The sequence below is a fragment of the Liolophura sinensis genome, chromosome 6 (assembly GCF_032854445.1).
Source record: "Liolophura sinensis isolate JHLJ2023 chromosome 6, CUHK_Ljap_v2, whole genome shotgun sequence".
Classification (NCBI taxonomy): domain Eukaryota; kingdom Metazoa; phylum Mollusca; class Polyplacophora; order Chitonida; family Chitonidae; genus Liolophura; species Liolophura sinensis.
Genome location: NC_088300.1, coordinates 4,108,718 through 4,133,504, shown reverse-complemented (window position 1 = coordinate 4,133,504; position 24,787 = coordinate 4,108,718). Strand labels below are relative to the sequence as shown.

At 40.0% G+C, this 24,787-nt stretch overlaps 1 protein-coding gene across 1 annotated transcript; it reads right to left on the bottom strand.

The window, feature by feature from the left end:
• Positions 1-570: 570 nt before the first annotated feature.
• Positions 571-23,290, bottom strand: LOC135466162 (uncharacterized). The gene is made up of 19 exons (XM_064743539.1): positions 22,553-23,290; positions 21,590-21,780; positions 20,222-20,425; positions 19,500-19,660; positions 18,762-18,928; positions 18,260-18,338; positions 17,595-17,751; positions 17,267-17,310; positions 17,009-17,119; positions 14,473-14,492; positions 10,503-10,967; positions 9,298-9,488; positions 8,575-8,778; positions 6,200-6,357; positions 3,679-3,845; positions 3,362-3,440; positions 2,053-2,209; positions 1,224-1,267; positions 571-1,061 (listed from the first exon to the last, which is right to left on the bottom strand). The coding sequence occupies exons 1-19, from the start codon at positions 22,996-22,998 to the stop codon at positions 948-950; spliced, it is 3,159 nt and encodes a 1,052-aa protein (XP_064599609.1). The 5' UTR covers positions 22,999-23,290; the 3' UTR covers positions 571-947.
• Between the last annotated feature and the right edge of the window lie 1,497 nt (positions 23,291-24,787).

The following is a 24,787-nucleotide window of genomic DNA, read 5'->3' as shown; positions in this document are numbered from 1 at the left end:
CATGCTACTTATACGTGGCCAGCATGTTACGGCACATGCTGCTTATACATGGCCATCATGTTACGGCACATGCTACTTATACATGGCCGGCATGTTACGGCACATGCTACCTATACGTGGTCAGCATGATACGGCACATGCTACTTAAACATGGCCAGCATGTTACGGCACATGCTACTTATACGCGGCCAGCATGTTACGGCACATGCTACTTATACGTGGCCAGCATGATACGGCAAAGGCTACGTATGCGTGACCTGCGTACCCAAGCAAACAATATTTACCTGTTCAGCAAACCACGGGTTTACAGTGTGACCCTCCCTTTGACAGGCTTTGCTCCACGCTCTATAATCTGCTCTTTCCTAAAATAATTCCTTTATTTATTCATTCGCACATTTACTCACAGATGGTTACGTTTATTGGTGAGTGAAGAAGGACAAATCCTCTGACGTGAAGCCCACCTGGATTCGATTTAAATTGGAAACCACGACCGTGTTTGTGTAGAGCTCCATGTACTTACCAGGAATTACCCATAGGACGACTTGAGAGATAAATGGATCAGTGTTCAGGTTTAAAGTATTGAGTATATTGTGCAAAAATACATCGTAATCAATCAAACACTGTAGATGTAGTTACACCAACGTCAAAATGGTAAAAGCAAAATTTTTTTTACAGTTATACTGTACTCCTTTGTAATAAAACTATCGTTTAACACAAGCCAATATAATCAGATTAGAGCGTTCCAAAAATTGGACATGGAATGACTGTCAAAATAAGAATTTGTATCAATATCTCGTCGCTCCTTGCTAGGGCATACACCCTAGCCACGTCCTTCTTCAATAGTAGGACTATTCATCTCCTCTGTTAAGCAGCTATACCCCAAGTTCTGTGCTCCAGTAGTGTATCACCGGAAAAAAATATTCTATCACCAGTGGTTCCGCCAGGGTCTACTTTCTGTCGTTCAGCTTGATTTTGATTGGTCTGTCAGGCTTTAATATCATTCCCATGGATTCTACTGCGCGTTCTGTGAATGCTGGTTCTATGGAATATTTTCTGATCAGCTGAAAAATACAGATAAAGCAATGTTTTATTACGGACAGTTCAATACACTGAATTCAACGGCATTTTGTCTTCATTGTGTTTGTATCCGAAGAACCAGAAGTGAGTTGAATTAAGAGACAGACAGACGATATCTAGCCCACGAAACACACCTATATACTTACACGGGATAACAGCATATTTATCTCCAACTCAGCCACTCTTCTTCCTGGAAGGTAAAAACAGAGAATTCTGAAGGAGAGATAGGCATTTGTGAAGGGTAACAGGCTACAGAGTTGCTGCCAATGCTGCCAAGACAGAAACCTGGAATGCTTAGATCATTATATAACATGGGTTATATCATAGTTACGCAGTCTGGAATAATGAATAACGCAGTCTGGACATTTCCTGCCTAAAGATCTTGGTAAAACACAATCTTCTCTATGGTACATGTTAACTACATCTTGGCTTTACACGAGCACAACTATACAGAAGTTGTACCCTGGGCCCTGCCTGGCTTCCCAGCACTATAATGCTGCCAGACGTCGCATAAGTGAAATATTCTTGAGTACAGCGTAAAACACCAATCAAATAAATATATATATAGAAATTGTGACGTATTACATCAAAGAACAAAACTTAACACTACCTGGACAGACTTTATTCTTTGACAATTGAAGCAGAAATTGAAGATAAAACTTCTCAACGATTAAGGGATCATATAATGAGCACAGATTAACTGATACTGAGGATTCCTAAATGGCCGACATGCTGAATGCTTATAGAACTAAGGTCAAAATATCTCATCAGAAGTTTGTGGTGGACAGAGAGAGCTAACGGATCAAACTGACACACCCAGAGGTATCTCAGACTTTCCATCCTTTCGAAAAACTTCCTGCTCAGTGTTACATGATACAATGGAGACATTTTGAGCCAAATCATGGGTTTCTGCATATCAGCTTGCGACAACAATAACAACAAAAATCAAGACTGGAGACATGATCACTCACTTACCTACACACATTCGAGTTCCATACCCGAATGGTAATAACGAGAAAGAGTTAATCTTGTCACCTGTTCCTCTTAACCACCTTTCCGGTTTAAATTTCTCAGGTTCCTCAAAATACTGGGGAAGATGGCCCATTACGGTGTTGTACACCACGACTGGTGTCTGTAATGATACAAACAGTATATATAAACCAAAGAACGTAAATATGCCGACCACATTTCAGACAAATGTTTTAGATAATCCCTGATTACAATGATTACACTACCTCTACATTACACCCGCTTTGTTCCATCGAATAAAGTTATCAATCAGGATTCCGTTAAAGCAAGGGACATCATATGAAAATGTACCAGGTCAAGGTAGCTAGGCAACGACACCACTTCGCAGCTCGCTCTACTTGTATTACAAAGTTTTTCTATTGGCTTCCAAACTTTTCCTATTTTCTTCGCGTTTTAACTAGAACTTTTGGGCATAGGGTACTAACAGTGATTTCCACTCTTATCTCTGACTCTATCCTTTGAATCTCTACTTCCGATGATTAAATTTTTTATCTCGTATGAAGCACATCTTATATGAAAATTTTAAAATCTTTCAAAAATGGAACTATCTATTCCATAACTGGTTAAAGTCACTGATGTTACACACAAAATGTACTTGCTGTCTTGGCAACATCCGCCACTTGTCTCAGAATTGCATCATCCCCCCCCCCCCCCCCCCGGGCGCTGCCCGGTTTCTCCCACCATAATGCTCACTGCCGTCGTATAAGTGAAATATTCTTGAGTATGGCGTAAAACACCAATCAAATAAATAAATAAATAAACCGAGAAATTCTGAATTTATTATCAATACAGTTCAATCATCTACCAAAGTTTATAATCCCATGCCGGTTTTCTACGAGCTTTCTTTGTGTTGAAGGGGATAGTCCGCTTTTCCCTTCTTTACACCAAAATGAATCTTTCATGGTTCAAATCTTAGCTCATATATATCAAATCTGACAGCAAATTTGAAAGAGGTTACACAATCGGGGCTACTCTTGCAACCATTCCTCTCCCTGATTATGGATGTTTGCAACTCTCACACATGTACTTCATCTTTCTCATTTCTATTAATAAATGACATGTACCTTATTCCACATCTTATATGTTTTCTTGTACAATCTAACATACTCATGTTTGTAGTAGCTTACACATATGAAAGAGTTTGTCAATAGATTGCGACAGATGATGTATCAGTGACACATTATAACAACTGTTTATTTATTTATCATCGATCCATCAAGGAGACCTCTTCCACAAACTCCTTATTTGCTGTTACCTTCGCTGGGACAAGATATCCGCCTAATTCCATGTCTTCCTCCAGGACACGAGGGATTCCCGAGGCCACGGAGTATTTCCTAAAATAGAAAACACTGATTTAGTCCTTCGCGACACAAAACACAGCATTCTGGTTGTGTACTTTTAGCATTTAGAACAACATGAAGACAATGACAATATAAATTTCTTCCACACTTTGCACTGTGTTTCTGTTCACATGAAAACTGGGAGCACGAGTATATACTGGAAATACCATGTGTACTCGGAGTGAAGTAATTTGTGTGTCAAACCTCAATGTTTGTAATTTGTGTGTCAAACCTCAATGTTTCCTTGCTGACCGCCTTCAGATATGGCATCTTTTGTAGATCTTGGTAGGTTGGTATTTTCCCATCAGGCACTACACTCTCCACTTCCGCCAGCAGTTTGTCCTGTACATCCGGGTTCAAAGCCAGTTCTTGGAACATCCATAACATGGCCGTCGATGTCTGAAGGGTTTACATTTAGACAATTAATATTTCACTGGAAGTCGCCATTTAATCCAATAGGCTGGGCGCTGGAACTTTGGTTAATCTCTAGGGTTTCACATAGACTGAATCATTTAAAGTGAAAGAGAGCACATTTTATAAAAAAATATATTTTATGTCCACTGAAAGACTACCATTCAAAGTATCTCAAACCATCATTAAATATTTTTTCAACCCAGTAAAAGGTTAATGAAACTTCGTCTCGAAACAGCTTTAAGCACGTCTCCATTATCAAGGGCTAGGTGAAGTCAATTTTACTCTAGCTCTCAAACATTGAAGGTATTTTCCGTATAACTGCCTAAGCAATAGCCTAAAACAGGTAAAAAATGTGGACGTCATAAACAGCTATCTCGGAAATTATACATACTGAAAGCATATTTCTTCCACTGTTTGAATTGTTGATAAAGCAGGCCTACTATAATACTGACAAGGAACTCCAGCGACCCTGTTTAAAGCCTGCAGAAGCATGCCCAGGGTATTCCCTTCTTCACGTCACAGCCTGCGGAGGGGCTGTGCTTGTGATTTTCACCCATATTAAATGTTTACAAAAGTTACAACAGGATTTTGTTGTACAAATAGATTCAAGCTTAATTCTGAAACAGAATTCTAACAGAAACAATTTTAAGCTCCAATGGGGCTGATCTGGATTTCATGCTTCAGTTTTGAAATGGTGGCTTCTAATATGAGAGCAGTGCTGCATTAGTTGTCGCTGACGTCAGAGAAAGCACCCCGACTTGACCACTGCGATCCAATTATTTTACTGTATTTCATAAAAGAAAACCCAAGAAAACATCCCTTCTAAGCGAGAAAACACAGGAGTAAAATTTAAATTCTTCAGTTCCAATAAATTCAGAGAAAAAAAAATTACAAGATTTAATTAATTTTAAGTGTTGTCGGGTGAGATGCTGTCTACTCATTCGCATAAACCTTCAGCATTCCTGAATTTTGTACTGACTCTGATATTTGTTATGTAGAAAATGCTTACTAAACAGGAAAATGAAGGTCAAAAAATGTATATGTACAATTTGAATAGCGTGACTAAGTAGACCTAGGATCTGCTGGGGACATGGATACAGTTTGGGCCGAGGTGGTATGCTACTGTCTGACATAACTTGTGATACCGCCTTGAATACTAAACGGCTTGTAAATTAACTGATTTTACGTCTGTGGTGATCCGTAAATGATACAGAAATGTCTCACAACACTGTGTGAAATGGCTTTCGCATACATGTAACTCAGCTGTTGAAAACGATCTCTAAATGATGTCTTATGCAACAGTTTTGTGTTATCATATATCAGTTCACAACGTGAATGGGTAAAGGCCACATCACAGCATTTAACACGCATTCTGAAAGTAACGTGTTGGATTGGATCAAATTCTCAAGATTTTGGCCTCAATTCAAACCAGCCAATTGTGCAATTTTGTCATTTTGTTGTGCGTGTTATTCGGTGAAGTCTCATTAAAGGAGAAGAAAACTTAAAAACATGACACTATAGGCTGAAAAGAGCACACTTTTTGTCTATCTGGTGGTGCCTGCTGAACAATTTTGCGATTTTTTTTCTCGCCATACACGTAAAGCATGAAAACGGCAAATCTGGCATAAATCGCTGAGTCCATGGCGTCCTCCATTTTTACCACCCTGTAATTTATGCTGGGGGTGTGTTGCTTCTCAACCAATGAGAGTCGTTAAAACTGCTGGTTTGTTCGTGTGAACTCGGAACTTACGTCCAACATCCCGGCTTCCCGATCGACAAGCGGAAAACGAACTGTACTGTTCGCTACCTTCTGGGAAGAAGAGTTCTACCGGAAATGTACGAACTGCACTTCGGCGGTTTCCGACAGCAATTCTCCTCCTAACACTGAAGAATTCAGGACTAGTTCTTAGGCAAAGTGGAGTTGCCCATAGCGGATTTTGGTGCTGACTATATTTATAATTTATCAGCTTGAGGTACGTATTAGAATTTTTTTATGGCATGCACCTACGAGGAAATACATACTCTTTTCAATGGTATTTAATTGACATTTAAATTTTCTTCTCCTTTAAAATAATGAAGGCTGATACTTTTTAGAAAGCTTGATAATCTTGCTTTCGAATGAAAAATGTTTTCAATGATGATGAACTAACCCAATAGTTCTGGAGATATCTTGCAGAAAATATTATGGTTAAAACTGGTCAGCAAGAACAAACTATAATAATATTGATGGAGAGATATAAGAAGTATAACAACTTTGTTTTTTCTATACTAACAGTGTCATCAACTTTCTCTGTTAATGATCATGTCTAGGCCTACAGCTTTTCTTCTTGTATACTGACCGTGTCAACAGCGCCTGTCATCAGTTCCGTGATGTTGGAGTACACTTCCTGAATGGGAAGTGACTTATCGGACAGTAAATGAGACAAGACGCCGGCAGCTTTCTCTCCTTTCTTATTCACTGCGATCTCGTTCATCCGTTCATCTACGCATTTCCTGGCTGAGTTTTGAAAAAATACACCACTGGTACGCATTTTTTTAAACAAACCCCAGTTCATTGTAAGTCAAAATTAAAAAAAAACAGTTTTAACATCGGAACAATTCAGAAAGGAATATGATTAAATTAGATTTCAAAGGTTGCAGTATTATTTCATTCTATGGTAACTTGCCTAATGCGACAAATATTTTTTTTACCTGTCAAAACATTTCTGTACACACAGACAACGGCCGTTTTGGGATGAAAACATGATACGCTGGTTACGGTGTGCTAAATCCCAATGTAGGCCTACATTAGACAAAAATGTATTATGTGTGCTTTATTTGTTAGCAGTATATAGCATAAATCTAGAGTGTTTCTAAACTTTAGCTGGTCTCGTGATCGTTGTATTTCACTGCATTAGCTTCTCTCCTCGGAAATCACCAATACATGTACGCGTTGGAAACTGGACCCTCGATGACACTTTAACTCAGCACAAATAACTGACGATCGGTGTAGAATTAAAACCAAACATTGGTAGCGATATTAGGATGATTTAATGCAGTACAGTACCAGAGCTTGCTGTAACCCAAATGACCTTTTTTTTTAGCCCTTGCTACATCTTCTTCATGGCAAACACTAGAGAATGTCACAAATACAAATATCACAGTAGTCGTTCTCCACGACTGCGGGTAGTGGTCTACAGCCTTTGTTGTAATCTTGAGCTTCTGAAAACTAACACGTCGCGGAGAGCGTAGCGCGCACGTGAACTACTAAAAGAGCTGTAGGCTGCTTTCAATTTTGTCAGGGGCCTCCGTGGCTCAGTCGGTTAAAGCGCTAGCGCAGCGTAATGACCCAGGAGTCTCTCACCAATGCGGTCGCTGTGAGTTCAAGTCCAGCTCATGCTGGCTTCCTCTCCGGCCGTACGTGAGAAGGTCTTTCAGCAACCTGCGGATGGTCGTGGGTTTCCACCGGGCTCTGCCCGGTTTCCACCCACCATAATGCTGGCCGCCGTCGTATAAGTGAAATATTCTTGAGTACGGCGTAAAACACCAATCAAAAAAAAAAAAAAAAAAAAATCAATTTTGTCAGGACTGTTTGCTTGAGGAATTTAGGCGCACACACAAATCGTCATAGTACAGTCAAATAAGGCAGTCACTACGAAAAATAGGTTGCACCTCTACGAAGGGTTCGGATCTTTGTGTAACATACTCTTGTGTGAATAAAGATACAGACTGTCTTGCATTACATAAGTGTTATTATGAATTAGAATGGATGATTGGTAAACTATGGTATTACATAACGTGTGGTAACAATAGTCATACCTGGATCCTGGTTGAGTGCACATGTGGTCCTCTATCATTAAAATTAACACGTTATGCGTGGCTGAACTAAAAGGCTGAACATTTGTTTTATATGTATTTAATTAAGTGGTACATAGCTTCATGCTCAAGAACGTTTCAGAAAGTTACATTTGTGGTGCATTGATTTTTCCACTCCACAGTGTCTAATGCAAAAAAAGAAAGATATTTCAGTGTGATTGGAGCTGGCTATCATTTTTCGATTTTATGATCTATCCATTGCTTCAGAGCATGTTTGGAGCATTGTAAGTACCATACTTGTCACACAGCAAGAATAAAGGGTAAAACAGGACTGAAAAAACGAAGCAGCCTTACAAGTGTGTCAGCAGCTTTCAATCACAGTTATAGTGAGTTTCGCTTCTTGAGGTGCACAGATTCGTGGACTGGGTGGGGCCGATTCCCCGCCTTACCATACCACGTCCGTTACAAAACTGTCTTGGGAATTTGAAATTTGCACTTCCTCATCGTACCTCTTTAGGACCATTTCTCCGCCTTACCCTACCAGATCCTTTATTCAAGACACCTTACAACGAATATCAAAGACCTGAACAAAGATCTCGAAATTTCGATAAATCTGGAAAACTTTTCAGGATATCTAAAGAAAAAGTCCTAAGCTTGTCACCGGCAATTCTCAGAACTCTTGTTTATATGAACATTAGTTAAAGTACTTCAAAGTTACTCGGGGTAAGCATGCTAAATCAGTCTTGAAAATGATTAATACAAAAGATTACGTAGCGGATTTTGCGTTAACTTTGCTATCATGTATGCACTGAACAGACATCATTCTAAAATATCTTATTCTCGCGTAAACAAACTCACATAACTGATCATGCTGTTCACTTGGTGTTTCATATATGCCAAACCTGTACAGACGTCTTACCGATTCTAAACAGGGTGTCCCAGCTACGGATGTGGCTGTTGTAGGTCTGTCGAAGGAATATTTTGCTGAACCAAATGGGATAGACCATCAATTCAAGAGTGGTGGTGAACATTATTCTGACGGCGTCAATGAACTCCTGCATCTCGGGGTCCCGGGAAGACGATAGTCCTCCAAAGCGTTTCTCGTACAAGATTTTTCCAATAGCTACACATAGGTTGAACATGTGAAACAGGAGATTTATTCATTATCACCCATCGAAATTTAAATTTACAGACTACATCATATACGTGTAAGTATAAATAGTATATGAACGGTGTTGACCCTCAACATTTGATCACAACCTGTTGGGTCAAGATCGCTGAAAATGAATGAACGAATGAATGAAAGTGTCTGGCTTACTGTGGACAGTGAACACACACGCAAACGGCAAACTTTGAACAATAAAAAGCGACAAATAAACCACTGCAATTCTTTAGCTTTAGAGGATCTTTTTGCACGTGAAATATTACTTTTTTAGGGCCACGACACACAACATTGCTCAAGATAGTTACAGACTGACGTTTATAGGTGTTAACAAAGCACCTGCAGGTACAACCAATGTAGATCCAAATATATAATAAATGAATAACTATGGCTTAAAGCCAACTGAAGAATGTGGCAGCGATATCGTTTTGAATTCAACCATTGATCTAATAAGAATCAGAATGATACTGCAAGTCTTACTTTCGAGTGACCAGCTGAAGAGTTCTCTCTCCAAGTCCGGGATCAGCCCGTCCCCCTGTCGGATTTCCCCCAGTCTCTCCAGAAAGTCTGTGACTACTTCATTCACATCGTCAGCGTAACCAGCCACATCCTTTATCCGCAACATCGGCTTGTCTATCACCTTCCTCATCTGGTGCCAAGGCTCATCGTTACTGGCATAAAGAAATGCCAAGTTAAATATTCAAGTACATACAATTGTCCTAAATTAAGGGAATGTATGTTAACTCATAAAACATGAGGGGCCGTACAAATTAATATTTAATCTATCGATATGAATAAATACTGGTATTTATCGATACTAACAAATAAATTATCGATATAGATTGATATTAAATACCACTATCTATTCATCTGGTAATTATTCCTCCATCCTAACATCTTGCTTCAAATTTTACCGGAAGTTTAAAGATTTTACTGGAAGTGAGTAAAACAAATGAAAATTACCAAATTACTATATAACCCCTGCATAAGCACTACACAGTATGCTTTATTAAGGACTGACCTCAGTGAGGCGGCTCTAATTCTGCTGCCTTACTTCCTCGATGGCCAACCACGTTTCTTATGTCATTGTCAGTAAATACATATATTTTCTTTAAGACCCTGTTTCGGTTCATTTATCGATATCGCTAACTCCTTTATCGATATCGATATTGATAAATGATTTATCGACATAAATAAATCGACTGTCAATAAACCGATGCCATTCATCGATGCTAACCAATCAACGCTAATCTATTTATCGATGAATCCTTTATCGATATCGACATAAATATATTTATATATTACTGTATAAATCATTTACAGACGTCAATAATCATTTTTCAAATCCGGTTGATCACGACGATAAGCAACAATCAAAAATTAATTTATTGTCGTGATTGCCAATTTAGGCAACTCTCAAGAATGACAGCGGCCATAATCTGGCTACATAGTATACGACATTCTTCCCTATTTGAATCGCTGACCATTCGAGACAAGTGCCCTCTAAATAAGGGGATCTGTAAAACCAACATTCAAATTCAAATATTTACGCCAAGAAAAAATGAACCCGTATTTCCTTGATAAAGTATTATAAAGTTGGAGCTTATATATCATTGTTAATTGTAGTTTCAGGGTATCTAATTCTGATAATCATAGCGCCGAGCGTATAGAATGTAACCATTCACCTAGTCAAAACGCCATCAGCCTCCCCGGAGGTCTTCCGATAGTGTATCCAGTACAAGAAATCAAACCGCCGTGGATATTTTCCTTCCTTTCTGAACAACTTTTCTATTTCTACCACATCATAGAGAACAACAATGTTAAATCCTGGCACATTTTCTTTATATATCGGATAGAATTTGCGACATCGCTCCAGGAGAAACTTGCGCATTTTTGTGGTATCTCGCGGCACCTGAAACATTGTACCAAACAACGGCAGTCCCTTAGGTGTGGGCATTTCTGAGAATGGCTTGACCGCCCCGGGTGACGGGTTTCCAGGCTGAGCTAATTTAGCCGAGGTTGAGTAGAGATCAATTTTCGTCACTGTTGGTAACATCTGTACCGCCTTCACATCATGAAAATCAAGCCCTTTGAGACAAAGTTGTCTTACAAGATCACCTGGTCTGCTCTTCCACAAGGCGGCTGCCATCCTGCTAACAGTTTAAATCTTCTATGGGCGGAGATATACAACCTAATGTCCCTGGTTATGCGGTAAAGAATATGCCTAGCTGACAAGACGAGGTAGTAACAGGCCGTCTCCTTCGTGAATTCATGTGTATAACTTGTCAGTAAACATACAGGCCGGGTAACGGATATTTAGGTTGTCAGTATCTCATGTGAGCGTAGCTGTGTAGGCCTGAATCTTATAGTCCGTATTAGCCTGCGTCACATGCACCGGATCCTCCGACACACTGGTGAATCTATACCTAGTCACTCAACCTTAGGACAACTATGGTATACACACACGGCCTGACCCCGATCGAGTCGTAACTACACCCTGGCGGCAGAGATCAGTTCAGTAACTGGAACGCATAGGACTGGGTCTGGGCTTTGTAGTCTTGTGTACTCCTGTCACTGCCACATAAAAAACACGGTCATGCTGGGATTATCTAATGGCCTCGGTCAGGATGTCTATGGCTGTTGTAACAAAAATCTGACCTAGCGTCGAGGCTTCTCTTTAATAAATCTATGTGTAGAAACAGACATTCGTATACCGGCCGTCGACGAATAAGAATGTTTCAGTCAATAATCAATAGGCCAATTCACAAAAAGACGTATAACACAAACCCCAAAGAATTAAGAAAGTATACAAAGTACCAAAATCGACGTACCACGGAATCATGCAAAGAGAAGCAGACAACGGTTTTCAGTGATGTTTGAAAGACACAAGGTATGTTCTAGGCGACTGAGTAAAATCAGTATTCAAATCGTGTACCATGCTAGAATATACCATATATCGATAACAAAATATGCGTCTCAGTTGTGCTTTGACTGCAGCTGTTCATATATCCAGCGTGGCGATCCAACATTATACTGACCTTGACCATAATGTTGGCCGCCGTCGTATAAGTGAAATAAAAGTCGAATCAAATAAATAAATAAATGAATACTATTTACCGAAAAAAAAGGAAACGATCTTTTCCTGATAGTATCTGAAAGTTACTAAGCTTTTCCTTGTGTCTGAATGGTCCCTAAGTGGGAGTCTCTTTTAGTGCCTGGATGACTGTCAGTGGAAGCATCTCCTAGTGCCTGGATGACTGTCAATGGAAGCATCTCCTAGTGCCTGGATGACTCAATGGAAGTAACTCCAAGTACCTGGGTGACTGTCATTGGAAGCATCTCCAAGTGCATGGATGACTATCAGTGGAAGCATCCCCTAGTGTCTGGATGGTCCCTCAGTGGGACTCTCTCCTAGTGCCAGGAAGACTGTTACTGGAAGCATCTCCCAATGTCTGAATGACTGTTAATAGAAGCATCTCCTAGTGTCTGAATAAATGTCAATGGAAGCATCTCCTAGTGCTTGGCTGGCTGTCAATGGAAGCACTTCTTAGTACCTGGATGACTGTCAATTGACGCATCTCCTAGTGCATGACTGACTGTAAATTGAAGCATCTCCTAGTGCATGGATGACTTAAATGGAAGCATCTCCTAGTGCATGATTGACTGTAAATTGAAGCATCCCCTAGTGCATGACTGACTGTAAATTGAAGCATCTCCTAGTGCGTGGATGACTGTCAATGGAAGCATCTCCTAGTGCATGATTGACTGTAAATTGAAGCATCTCCTAGTACCCGGATGAATGTCAGTGTAAGCATCGCCTAGTGCCTTGACGACTGTCAGTGGAAGTATCTCCTAGTGCCTGGATGACTGTCAGTGGAAGCATCTCCTAGTGCCTGAATGACTGTCAGTGGAAGCATTTCCTAGTGCCTGGATGACTCAATGGAAGTATCTCCAAGTACCTGGATGACTGTCATTGGAAGCATCTAGTGCCTGGATGACTGTCAATGGAAGCATCGCCTAGTGCCTTGACGACTGTCAATGGAAGTATCTCCTAATGCCTGGATGACTCTCAATAGAAGCATCGCCTAGTGCCTTGATGACTGTCAATGGAAGTATCTCCTAGTGCCTGGATGACTGTCAGTGGAAGCATCTCCTAGTGCCTGGATGACTGTCAGTGGAAGCATTTACTAGTGTCTGGATGACTGTCAATGGAAGCATATCCTAGTGCCTGGATGACTATCAGTGGAAGCATCTCCTGGTTCCTGGATGTCTGTCAGTGGAAGCATATCCTAGTGCCTGGATGACTGTCAGTGGAAGATCTCCTGATGCCTGGATGACTGTCAATGGAAGCATCTCCTAGTGCCTGGATGACTGTCAATGGAAGCATCTCCTAGTGCCTGGATGACTGTCAATGGAAGTATCTCCTAGTGCCTGGATGACTGTCAATGGAAGCATCTCCTAGTGCCTGGATGACTGTCAATGGAAGTATCTCCTAGTGCCTGGATGACTGTCAGTGGAAGCATCCCCTAGTGTCTGGATGGTCAATCAGTGGGAGTATCTCCTAGTGCCAGGATAACTGTTAGTAGAAGCATCTCCTGGTGCCTGGATATCTGTCAGTGGAAGCATATCCTAGTGCCTGGATGACTGTCAGTGGAAGATCTCCTGGTGCCTGGATGACTGTCATTGGAAGTATCTCCTAGTGTCTGGATGACTGTCAATGGAAGCATCTCCTAGTGCCTGGATGACTGTCAGTGGAAGAATTTCTGGATGGTTCCTCAGTGCGAATCTGTGCGTCGAAACAGACATTCGTATGCCAGCCGTCAACCAATATGGACCCTCCAGGTCAATAATCGCAAGACCAATTCCCAAAACGACGTTATTCACAAATCACCAAAGAACTAAGAAAGTATATAAAGCTCGAAATTAGGACGGAATCATGTAAAGAGAAGAATTCAACAGTTTTCAGTGATGTTGAATAGATGCAACGCACGTTCTAGGCAAATGAGTGAAATCCGTATACAAAACATGTAGCATTCTAGTACATAAGTAGTTAATAACAATATATATATATATATATATATATATATATATATATATATATATATATCAGTTGCGCTTTGATTACAACTGTTCATATATCTAACGTGGCGATCTAATACAACACGATGAATAGACCACCCATAGCCCCGGGTTAAGCGGACTTGGACATAATCGTGAAGCAGAGCGGCAGATTCTGGTCTCTCTATCCATATTTACTTACAAGGGAATTATACTCATTGTGAAATTTAAGAAACTTTGAGAGTAAAGGCGTTTGATATAATGACCTTGATTGAAACCGTCACATAACACACAGGAACTAAGTCGACGTATGGCCACAGGAGTCTCTTATAGTGCCTGGTCGATTGTCAGTGGGACTGTCTGCCTGGACGGCCTTCAGTTCACAGTTGGACCAGTTCGTCTGACAGTTTTGCGCTTTTCAGCTCTATTCATTGGACAGTGGCTCAAGTATATCCAAACAAATATCATAAGCTAGCATATGAATGACAAACAACGATGTATATTTGAATGTTTTACTGAATGTCAAGCAACCTGTTTATCGCTAAAGGCGTACCTGTATAAACATATGATGTCATGCAATCTAGTATCATCAATTACCTTGAGCATTTGAGGCGATCCTAAAACAAGTGAACAAGTTATATGGTGCAAAATTCTTACTTTATTGTCCGTAAAATGCCTACCTATAGAACCATAGACGTGAGATAAGAGTCAAGAAAAGCTTTTGTTGACTGCAGGATATGAATACTAACAAAGGACAAAACGTGCTTATCATGCTGTAAAAAGGTTTCTAAAGTATCTATAAAGTAAGGAATGACTTGCGGATGAAGTGCCCCGATATCATGAGACTCATAAGTCTCTAGTCATTGTCTTTAAGTTGTATAAATCCAGTAAAGGCTTAGAGAATCGATTGATTTGTTTAGTTGTTGCTTAACACCATATTCAAGAAGTTTTCATGGGATTTATGGATGGAAGAAATTGGAGTGCATGGGTAAACCACCGATCTTTGGCAAGTTTCTGACGAGTGACTCACAGATAGGCACACCAAACTGATGGAAATGTAATTTCTCTCGGTTGAGGGACGAATTAGAGAGAAATTATGTTCTTTTAATGCACAGCGTGGCCCATAGAGGGCCCTTTTTGGCACGCTTGGAAGGCCTTTATAAGGCGTTAATGCCTTGGAAGGCCTGATAAGGCGTTAATGCACCGTCCTTCGACAGTTTTCGCCATATTTTGACTGAATCCCGATAGTGATGGAGGCTGGTTCTGATGACAATGTGAAATCTACACTGAATTTGATCCTTCAACAGATCATGAACCAGAAGGTTGAATTTGAAGCCATTTAATTTATTTAACTGTAACAAATATATATTCTTATTACGTTGCTGGTTTTGTATTATTCAACATACGAATATGGAGCATTATAATCCAGCGGGTCCCTCTTGGGACGGAACAGCACCATGCTTTTTCCAGAGAACTTGTCCAGATTGAAAATCATTAGGAATGTAACACAGACAGACAAAAACAAATGGTCTATCTTTGGTTTTTAATGTTTTCGACAAAGGTTGCACTATGTATAGCGGTTTGATTCTTATACCAACTCTGTACACTTGTGATGTATACATATATACGTGTGATTTGATGGTTACTCAGTTGTTAGGCAGCCCAATTAAAGAGCGGCTGTCGTGTCTGTACTCTAGCGTTCAGTTATGGTGTTTCTGATATGTAGTCAAGGAGTTAAGCTAGAAAAAGCAAGTGGTCTTCGATGATCTTTAGACTACGCACACAGCCCACAAGCACCCTGAACGCTGAAACATTTTGTAATTACATATTTATTTGACTGGTTTTCTATGCCAAGCTCTAGAATATGTCTCATATATGACGATGGTACTGGGCATGTGCAATGTGCATGGTACGATTACATCCGATACAGACTATCGTACGATGAAGCACGTTGTAGATTCCCCGAGTGGTCTCCATGATTACACCTCGTTGATGTAGACTTTCTGAGTACTGTATTTCATCTAAAGCTGGTATATAAAAAAGCAGAGGCACTTGAAGGCCTTAAAAGGACACATTTAATGCCAACATTACAGTTTTTCTGATAAGAAATTAAGCACAAAAATGTTCGCTATATTAAGGAAACTGAATGAATCAGGAGCAAGCGAAATGTGTCACTTCAAAAATGCTAAACTTTTGGTGAAATACAGTTTACTTTTTACAAGCAATAGCTAACTGATGTTATGGCCTGTTGTTACGCTATGGTTGTATAAGCAATAGCTAGCTGATGTTGTCGTCTGTTGTTACGCTAACATGGTTGTATAAGCAATAGCTAACTGATATTGTGGCCTGATGTTACGCTGATATGGTTGTAACATATGTTGCGGCCTGTTATTACGCTGAAATGGTTGTATAAGCAATAGCTAACTGATATTGTGGCCTGTTGTTACGCTGATATGGTTGTATAAGCAATAGCTAACGGATGTTGTGGCCTGTTGTGACGCTCAAATCAATTCTGCAACCTCGTTATTTCCGTCAGAAGCGAGTAGTTCGTTCAGTCTGTCTTCATTTTAGCTTAAAAACCGTATCCTGAAATGTCCTCAAATCAGAAACCTGTTGATGGTGGACAATTTGTTTAACTCCATTGACCATCTTCAAACGGAAAACAAACAGTAGACACAGAGTTGCGGCCAGCGGGTATGATAACACAGGTGATTCCCTGAACCTGAGCTGGAGTTCCACATTATAGCAAACAGATGAGGCCCTTCTAAAAGTTAGACATCCAGGTAAATTTGGGCTCCTTCTGATGTTTATCTTAGCTCTCATCAGCTAAATGGTTGATACCACGGGAAGAGATATTTCCACTCATGAGAACTCCTACAGACGAGACAAAGACAGCTTTCACACGATGTGAAAAGTGAAATATATCAGCGAAGGAAAACAAATGTGATTTACACGAAATAGTCCAGTGGCTTCACAATGACAAATGATGCCTGCACGTGATCAACTGACCTTACACGCTGACTTCCGAAATAAGTCGGACAGTAACAAAATGGATCGTATGTATGTTAGAGCTGATATCTGGACGTACGTCCCACAAAGGAAGTAGGATTAGTTCTGTTTTAGAATGGGGTTATTTCCTATCGACAAGCTTAATTTTGATTGGTCGATCTGGTCTGATCACAAGCTGCATTGACTCCACGGCGGGTTCGGTAAATCCCGGTTCCACGGAGTATTTCTGGATAAGCTGAAACGAAAATTTCTGTTTTTCAGTTACATGTATTTGTTTCTTTATTATTCATTCAAATTTCATTTCACTGAAATTATTCAGTCTTCAAAAATTGTAGGAGGATATAAATCTATAAGCGATATTTTCACGAACAATATCACTTACACGGGATACCAGCATGTACATCTCCAGCTCAGCAACTCGTCTCCCTGAAACAAAATCCACTGTCCAATTAATGTATATTACAATTATTCTACATGAAAGGGCGCTTTCCACTGTAGCATGTTGACCAGTTTTAGGGGTATAGGTCAGGATTATGCGATAAGTCGGTAACATGTCCAGCCTCTCCTTTTGCGTAAAAATGATCGTTGTATTATATAACATTAGATAAGAAACATTAGATATTAATATCAGATGCATAAAGATAGGCAATACCTGTTTCATCCATCATCGTCATTTATACGACTGCATGTAAGGCCCTGGTTATATTTACCAACACACATCCGCGTCCCCATTCCGAATGCCATCAAAAAGAAAGGGTTAATCTTATCCCCAGTTCCTCTTAACCATCTCTCAGGTTTGAAAGCTTCAGGATCGTCAAAATATTGAGGCAGGCGACACAACACATGGGCAGCCACGGTGACGTTAGTCTGTAAACAGATACATTGCAAATCATACTTATGTATGTATATATTTGATTGGTATTTGCTGCAGTACGGCGGTCAGATTTATAGGTGGAAGAAACCAGAGTGCCCGAAATAAACCCCCGCCCTTAGTCACGTACCTGACAAACCCCATGACCTGAAACCTCAGCCGAATTAACGAGAGCAGGATTAGAACATCCGGCCTCATTGGTCAAAGGCTTGAAAATCGCAGCCAGCCACAAGCATGTTCAAGTTCATAGCCTTAATACACAAGCTTTAACTGTCTGTAATATATGACTCGCTTACACCAATGCTACTCCAGAGTACCCTATATGTACTTAAAGTTTTATATTCACTATAAATACATGTATATCACACCTTCCAAGTTCCTTACAAATGGCAATATGGAAAACAACATCCAGAGCTGTCCGCACTCGCGTCATTTGTTCCATGGTTAATTAGCTCCCATCTGTAATCAGGTGTATTGCACATGGAATACACGGTACATACTTACATTTGCCGGGATTTCGTATCCACAAAGCACCATGTCTTCATGTAAATAACGACTGACGCCGCTACCAACTGGGTACTTCCTGTAAACAACAAAACCGACATACAAAATAGCATCAATCATACAATGTAATATACATCCAATTAGTCAATGCAACTATAAATATACAGAACATTTTTGTTTCCTGTATGAAGTGTCTTCTGAACAGACAAAACAAAAACCGCGACTGTATAGTGCCATACAAGTTGTTTACGTTCGCAGATCGAGGCACATGCATGACCGCCCATGTAGTGATCTATGGTAAATAAGACACTCTGGACATGGTATATCTTTTCTCACAGTGGAGTCCGAGGCTAATGGGACTTCATGAAAGAGACGTTCCCCATTATCTACGACATATGCTGCCTAAGTTGTTTAATTTTCATCTATTCCTGACTGTCCAACAATCAAAGAACAGTAAAATGCCGAAATACAAGCTTTGGTCATAGCTCAGACTGGTAAGTACCTCAGCGTCTCTTTGATGACCGCCTTTAGATAAGGCATCTTTTGTAGATCTTGGTAGGTTGGTATTTTCCCATCAGGCACTACATTCTCCACTTCCGCCAAGAGTTTGTCCTGTACATGCGGATTCAGAGCCAGCTCTTGGAACATCCACAACATGGTTGTGGATGTCTGCAAATGAGTACAAAATGGATCAACAGTGTACTGGCTGTCTAACACAGGACGTGCTCATTAATTAAATGAGCTTCCACCTCCCTCTGGATGGGTACTTGATTGAGTCACGGCCTTACTGAAAGACAACTTGTATGAGCCCAATCGCACTGGTGATTTTAAATGTTAAATCCGGTGAAATTTTATTATATGGTAGGTCTACATTAAGCATGTGAAATTTTTATCGACAAAATGAGAAACATATTTAAAGGTGTGTGTTATTGTTTACCGACAGCTTTACTGACCTCAAAATGTGGGCATCGCTTAGAGGTGCTGAGTGCATGTCACATACTGTAAAAGTCTGGGTACAATTCTGTAAAATTCCTATAATAGGGGGGTATTAAATACATCTGGGGGGCAATCCATGTTGTAAAAGGATATTACCTCTATACAATACCATATATTCCTTCATTTTACATTATCAGATAATTTCTGGGAATCAAAAATTCTTATGAAAATAAATTTTTTTCTCTACCTACACGATTTTAAGATCATTTGCATTGATAGTATACGCTTTTTTTAAGTCACTCACTGTATCCACTGCACCATTCATCAATTCTGTGAGATTGGAGTAAATTTCCTCCACAGGGAGCGAGTTTTCAGATAGTAAGTACGACAATACACCAGCTCCCTTCTCCTCGCCATCTTGTATCGCCGCTAATTCGTTCATCCTCTCATCCACACATTTTTTCGCTAAAACATGAGCACGACGAACAGAAATACGAAATAGATTTGGAATGAAAAAAGATTCGCCTGTTTTTTTGCATGTGTATTTTTACAATACTGAAATATTTGATAATTTGTTTAATGAGTCCAATATTGCGCCCTATTAAAGGTATGAGGTAACACTTACACGATGAATTAAGACTATATATGCTGTCATGATGTATGTTGTTTAAATGTCCATATGAACTTCTCAACTAGACGGTGTCCATAGAAAATAGCTGATTACTCATGTTCCTTAATAATATTGCACAATTATGACTCAAAAACTTGACACTTCGTGGACAGTAAGAAGAACTAATAATCATTATGGACCTGTCTTTACCGATAAGCAAAATATTCAAATGTAATTAAAATTAAACCAAGAGTTACAATCCATTTAGAATGGCCAGTTCTCTATACAAGGAATCCTCATTGTTAGGCTGATAACAGAATTAAACAGCAGGGATATTTATTAATAAGTCAACATATAAAATCTAAAATTAGTAATAATGAATCAACTACATTTCGATTATACAGCTCGATCCATACCAATTCTGAAGATGACGTCCCAACACTGGTTGTGCGCTCGGTACACCTTCCGCGCAAACAGTTTACTGAACCATATAGGGTACGGTATGAGTTTAAGGGTACACGTAAACATGATTCTCACGGCGTCAATGAACTCCTGGAACTCTGGGTCCCGGTCATCGGACAGTCCCCCAAAACGTCTCTCAAACAGGATTTTACCAATGGCTGAAACAGTTATACTGAGCATACATTCACACTTCTGCAATAGTGCAAATATTACTCACCCGTTTTCCTCCGCCCATGAAACTGACTGCCGTCGTAAATATGGCTGAAATATTCTTGAATACAGCTAAAACACCACTAAAAATCAATATCTATGTGACAATTGGTATCTGGTCACGCATAACGGGCGAAGTAAGTCGGCTTGAGAGAGTGATAACTGATATCTGGCCATGAATAGCCTGTGCAGTACTACCATCTGACAGAGTGATAACTGACATCTGGCCATGAATAACCTGTGAAGTACTACCATCTGACATAGTGATAACTGACATCTGGCCATGAATAGCCTGTGCAGTACTACCATTTGACAGAGTGATAACTGACATCTGGCCATGAATAACCTGTGAAGTACTACCATCTGACATAGTGATAACTGACATCTGGCCATGAATAGCCTGTGCAGTACTACCATTTGACAGAGTGATAACTGACATCTGGCCATGAATAACCTGTGAAGTACTACCATCTGACATAGTGATAACTGACATCTGGCCACGCATGAGTGGTGAAGTTCCGTCACTTGACAGTGTGTCCACGCACAACTGGTGAAGCACAGCCATTTAACAGAGTGATAATCGCTAATCTGGTCAGGCATAACGGATTAGGTTCGGCCACATATATACCCGGTCAAGAACAGGCTCTTGAGCATGACATTTTTTTATCCAGTCAAACCTTTACCCTGGTTGCCGTTAACATTTAGTATAATGACTGATGTTCAGTGATTGTCTGTTGACCAACCTTAATTAAGTTTCAATGTTTGACGAAATATATTTCCTAATTAAGTGACAGACATGAGGTAAAGAAAACATTGCCTGTTTAATAGATGAAAGTGTACATATTGTAAATGTATAGTCCTTCACTGGTTGTTGCATGGGCATTGTGCACCATGCATAGTTTTGATGGAGTGTTTTATGAAATATGTTCTCGTTTACTTTTCATTATTTACATATTTTGATGATATCAGTAAGCATAAACCCAGCATGGTGTTAGATCCTATTTATTTATTCATTTATTTGATTAGTGTTTTAGGCCGCACTCATCATTAATGATTATTTCCTGATTTAAAGCCAGTCTTAAGAACATGGGCATTCTAAGTTATACACTTACTTTCGAGAGACCAGTTGAACAGTTCTCTCTCCAAGTCCGGAATCAGCCCGTCCCCCTGTCGGATTTCCCCCAGTCTCTCCAGAAAGTCTGTGACCACTTCATTCACATCGTCAGCGTAACCAGCCACATCCTTTATCCGCAACATCGGCTTGTCTATCACCTTCCTCATCCTGTGCCATGCCTCCCCATCACTGCACGATGATGATTTAAGGGCAATAAAATAACATACAATTGGCTATTTGCGCTTAGCTTTAAATCCTAGAATGTTAAAAACACAACAGTTTGGAATCTTGACGACAAAAAATTACAAATATGACGTTTTTCCGCTTCCCTGTTATAATTTCTATTCCTCGGAAATCTCCTAAAACCTGTCTCCAGCTATCTGAATCCTATATAGTCCTGTCAGAGTCCTATATAGACAGCGTTCGGATCGACAAGGGCTCGAATCGTGGAGTGTATAAACGCAAATATGGTTCCATCAAATACGTCATATATGTACATGGTTATAGCGACAGTACATATATGACAAAAGTTTTCGTTTTCACCATTCTCTGATTTTACGTGCCCTATATGACGCTCTTTCCTTGGAAACCATCATCCGAGCCCTTTGTCTCGACCCGCATTAACTGGCCTCCACGGGGTAGTAGTTCCGCAGCTTCAGCCCAGATCGCACGACTTTTCGCCGCACCTGCATTATTCATCATAAATTTAACATGGGGTCTTACATCTCATAATCTCTGATAATCATCTATTCCTTGAACTATCTTAGTCCCAATGGAATGTGAGCTCGTGTGATCTTTGGTCAGACTTACATGTGGTCAGCGTAATTCCTCAAAGAGTTTGAATTCCTGCACCTGCTTTCCAAGCAGGCTCACCTTTACGTACAAGCCATAGAATGGAAGATTACATCTGCACTTTGTTATCAAGATCATTGATATCAGAGCTACAAGCATATTTTTATACCTGACCAGTATGCCATCAGCTTTTCCTGCCATTCTTCTGTAATTCACCCAATAGTCCATGTTGAACCTCCGCGGATATTTGGCCTCATTCCGGAACAGTTTCTCGATTTCCTGCATGTCAAACACAAACACCATATCCACAACACCAGCTTTCTCGCGATAAATTGGAAAAAACTGTTTACATCTTTCAACCAGAAATGGTCGCTGCTTTGCGGGATCTGAAGGTATCTGAAATAATGTACCTACGACTGGCAAACCTTTGGGCGAAGGGATTTCAGAGTAGGGTTTCGCTTTTTCACGAGACTGCATAGCAACAGCAGATGTAGAGAAAGGTCCAGTTTTCGTGAGCAGAAAACGTGTCAGATAATTTACGTCGAACAGTGCTGCGCTTTTTGGGTTGATAGACTTCCTGAAATGTCCCAATTCACTCTTCAGTATACGTGCCATTGTGATGTGTTTAGTACATACCCTGACCAAAGAGGTATTCTACGTGTAGGCCCAAAACAATAGGCTGGTGCTATATCTGTCAAGCTCCCGGATGTCTGCACAGGCAAGTATCGCGGTAGGGCCTGGGTATTTTCAGAAGCTTAATACCTGTATATTCCCCTAACATATATTGGTAACATGCCTCTTCTGGATATCCTCTCACCTATTCAACACATAATCCCACATTTTCCAAGGTGACCAAAGTACCCATTTAGAGTGCAAACATTGCAACATCATGTATTTCGCAAGTGTGCGAGTTTGGGCTGACCTAATTCACATGCTACTCATCTGTATAGGAGGCGTGTACGTGTTTCTGTCGGCCTGTGTATACTGATCAACACTGCTAGACTAGGTTACTTCTCCTAGCCTACCACAGTATAGTGGTGGTTCGTATAACCTCCTCTGTTAAACTGTACGCAGGCACAGGGTCGTAGCCTCGGGGTAAAGATGTTAATGGTGAATTCATACTGGAATAATCTTGAATGGAATACATTGAAAGGTTCAGTTCCAGCCTTGGACAGAAAAATTCGCAGATTTACTTGCTTTCACTATGGGCTGACAACACCTGTATGACTGCGCATGGGTGATGTTGGAAGAAGTTCCTTGGATTTCCTTTCACTGAAAATTTTTTCTTCAACCAGTGTGACATACATATTGAGCTCTCCCCCGGGTGAAAATCTGTGCGTCACATGCGAGAAAGTTCGTCAGTCACTTGCAAAAGACAACCATGTAACTGCAATGTTAGTGGTCAGATACGCATGTCGTTGCTGAAATTTGCTATCTACAACCTTTGTAATTTCAGTACTGTGAAAATCATGAGACTTTCACTTCAAACAGCCCTGTATAACGCCGTCAAATGGATATGATCGGCGTTTCGCATTGACCAAAACTGATCAGCCAACAAAAGTCATTTCAGTATATTTGCCATATTTCTTGTCATATTTTCTAGCACAAGACTATCGAGTTTACCTTACATTATTCGCGTAAGAAACATTCTTTAGTATGGCGTTAACCAATAATCAAATGAATTAATAAAATTATTGGTTTGGTATTAAGTCTGTTATTCCCGATTTTTATACCTGTGGTAGTTCTGCCATCAACGATACAGTCCTCATGAAGGGTTGACCTCATGCATGGTGAAATCGCCAGTCAGTGGAGTAAATCACGTTAATCTATAGTTAGTTTTATTGATTTTGGAGATCCTCGTATCATTGATATTCGTTTGTAAATAGAACAGTATAAATTGCTAACTTTTTATGCATGGCGACTGATTGTCCACATATTTATTAACTTTTCCGCTAAGTTAAGTTTGGTTATAGAATCCTCTGATATTCCCAACTTTCTAATTAGTGGTGACTGCAACGCTCATGTTTCACGCGTTCACTTTTGTTTTGGGGGTGGTGGGTGGAGGGGGTGGTTGTTAATTTCTATTTAATAATTTGCATAATACATTATTATCATGTTGTTCATAGTACAAATATTTCGCTCTTCCCCAAGTGTGGTTTAACTTATTTCTGAAATATTTGAACTTTCACGAAGCTTGGCGATTTTTGAGAACCAACTAAAGGCTAAATATTTCATATTGTAGGCTATGATGTTTGCTTTGCGATGGTGCAACTATCATCACATATAAATGACAACGCAGTTATGACTGTAAATTTTGAATGTATTGATTTCCTTCATTTTCAACATCTAAGGCGCTTTGCCCATTGCATGATCTGAAACATTTCGTACAAATTTGTCTTTGTGG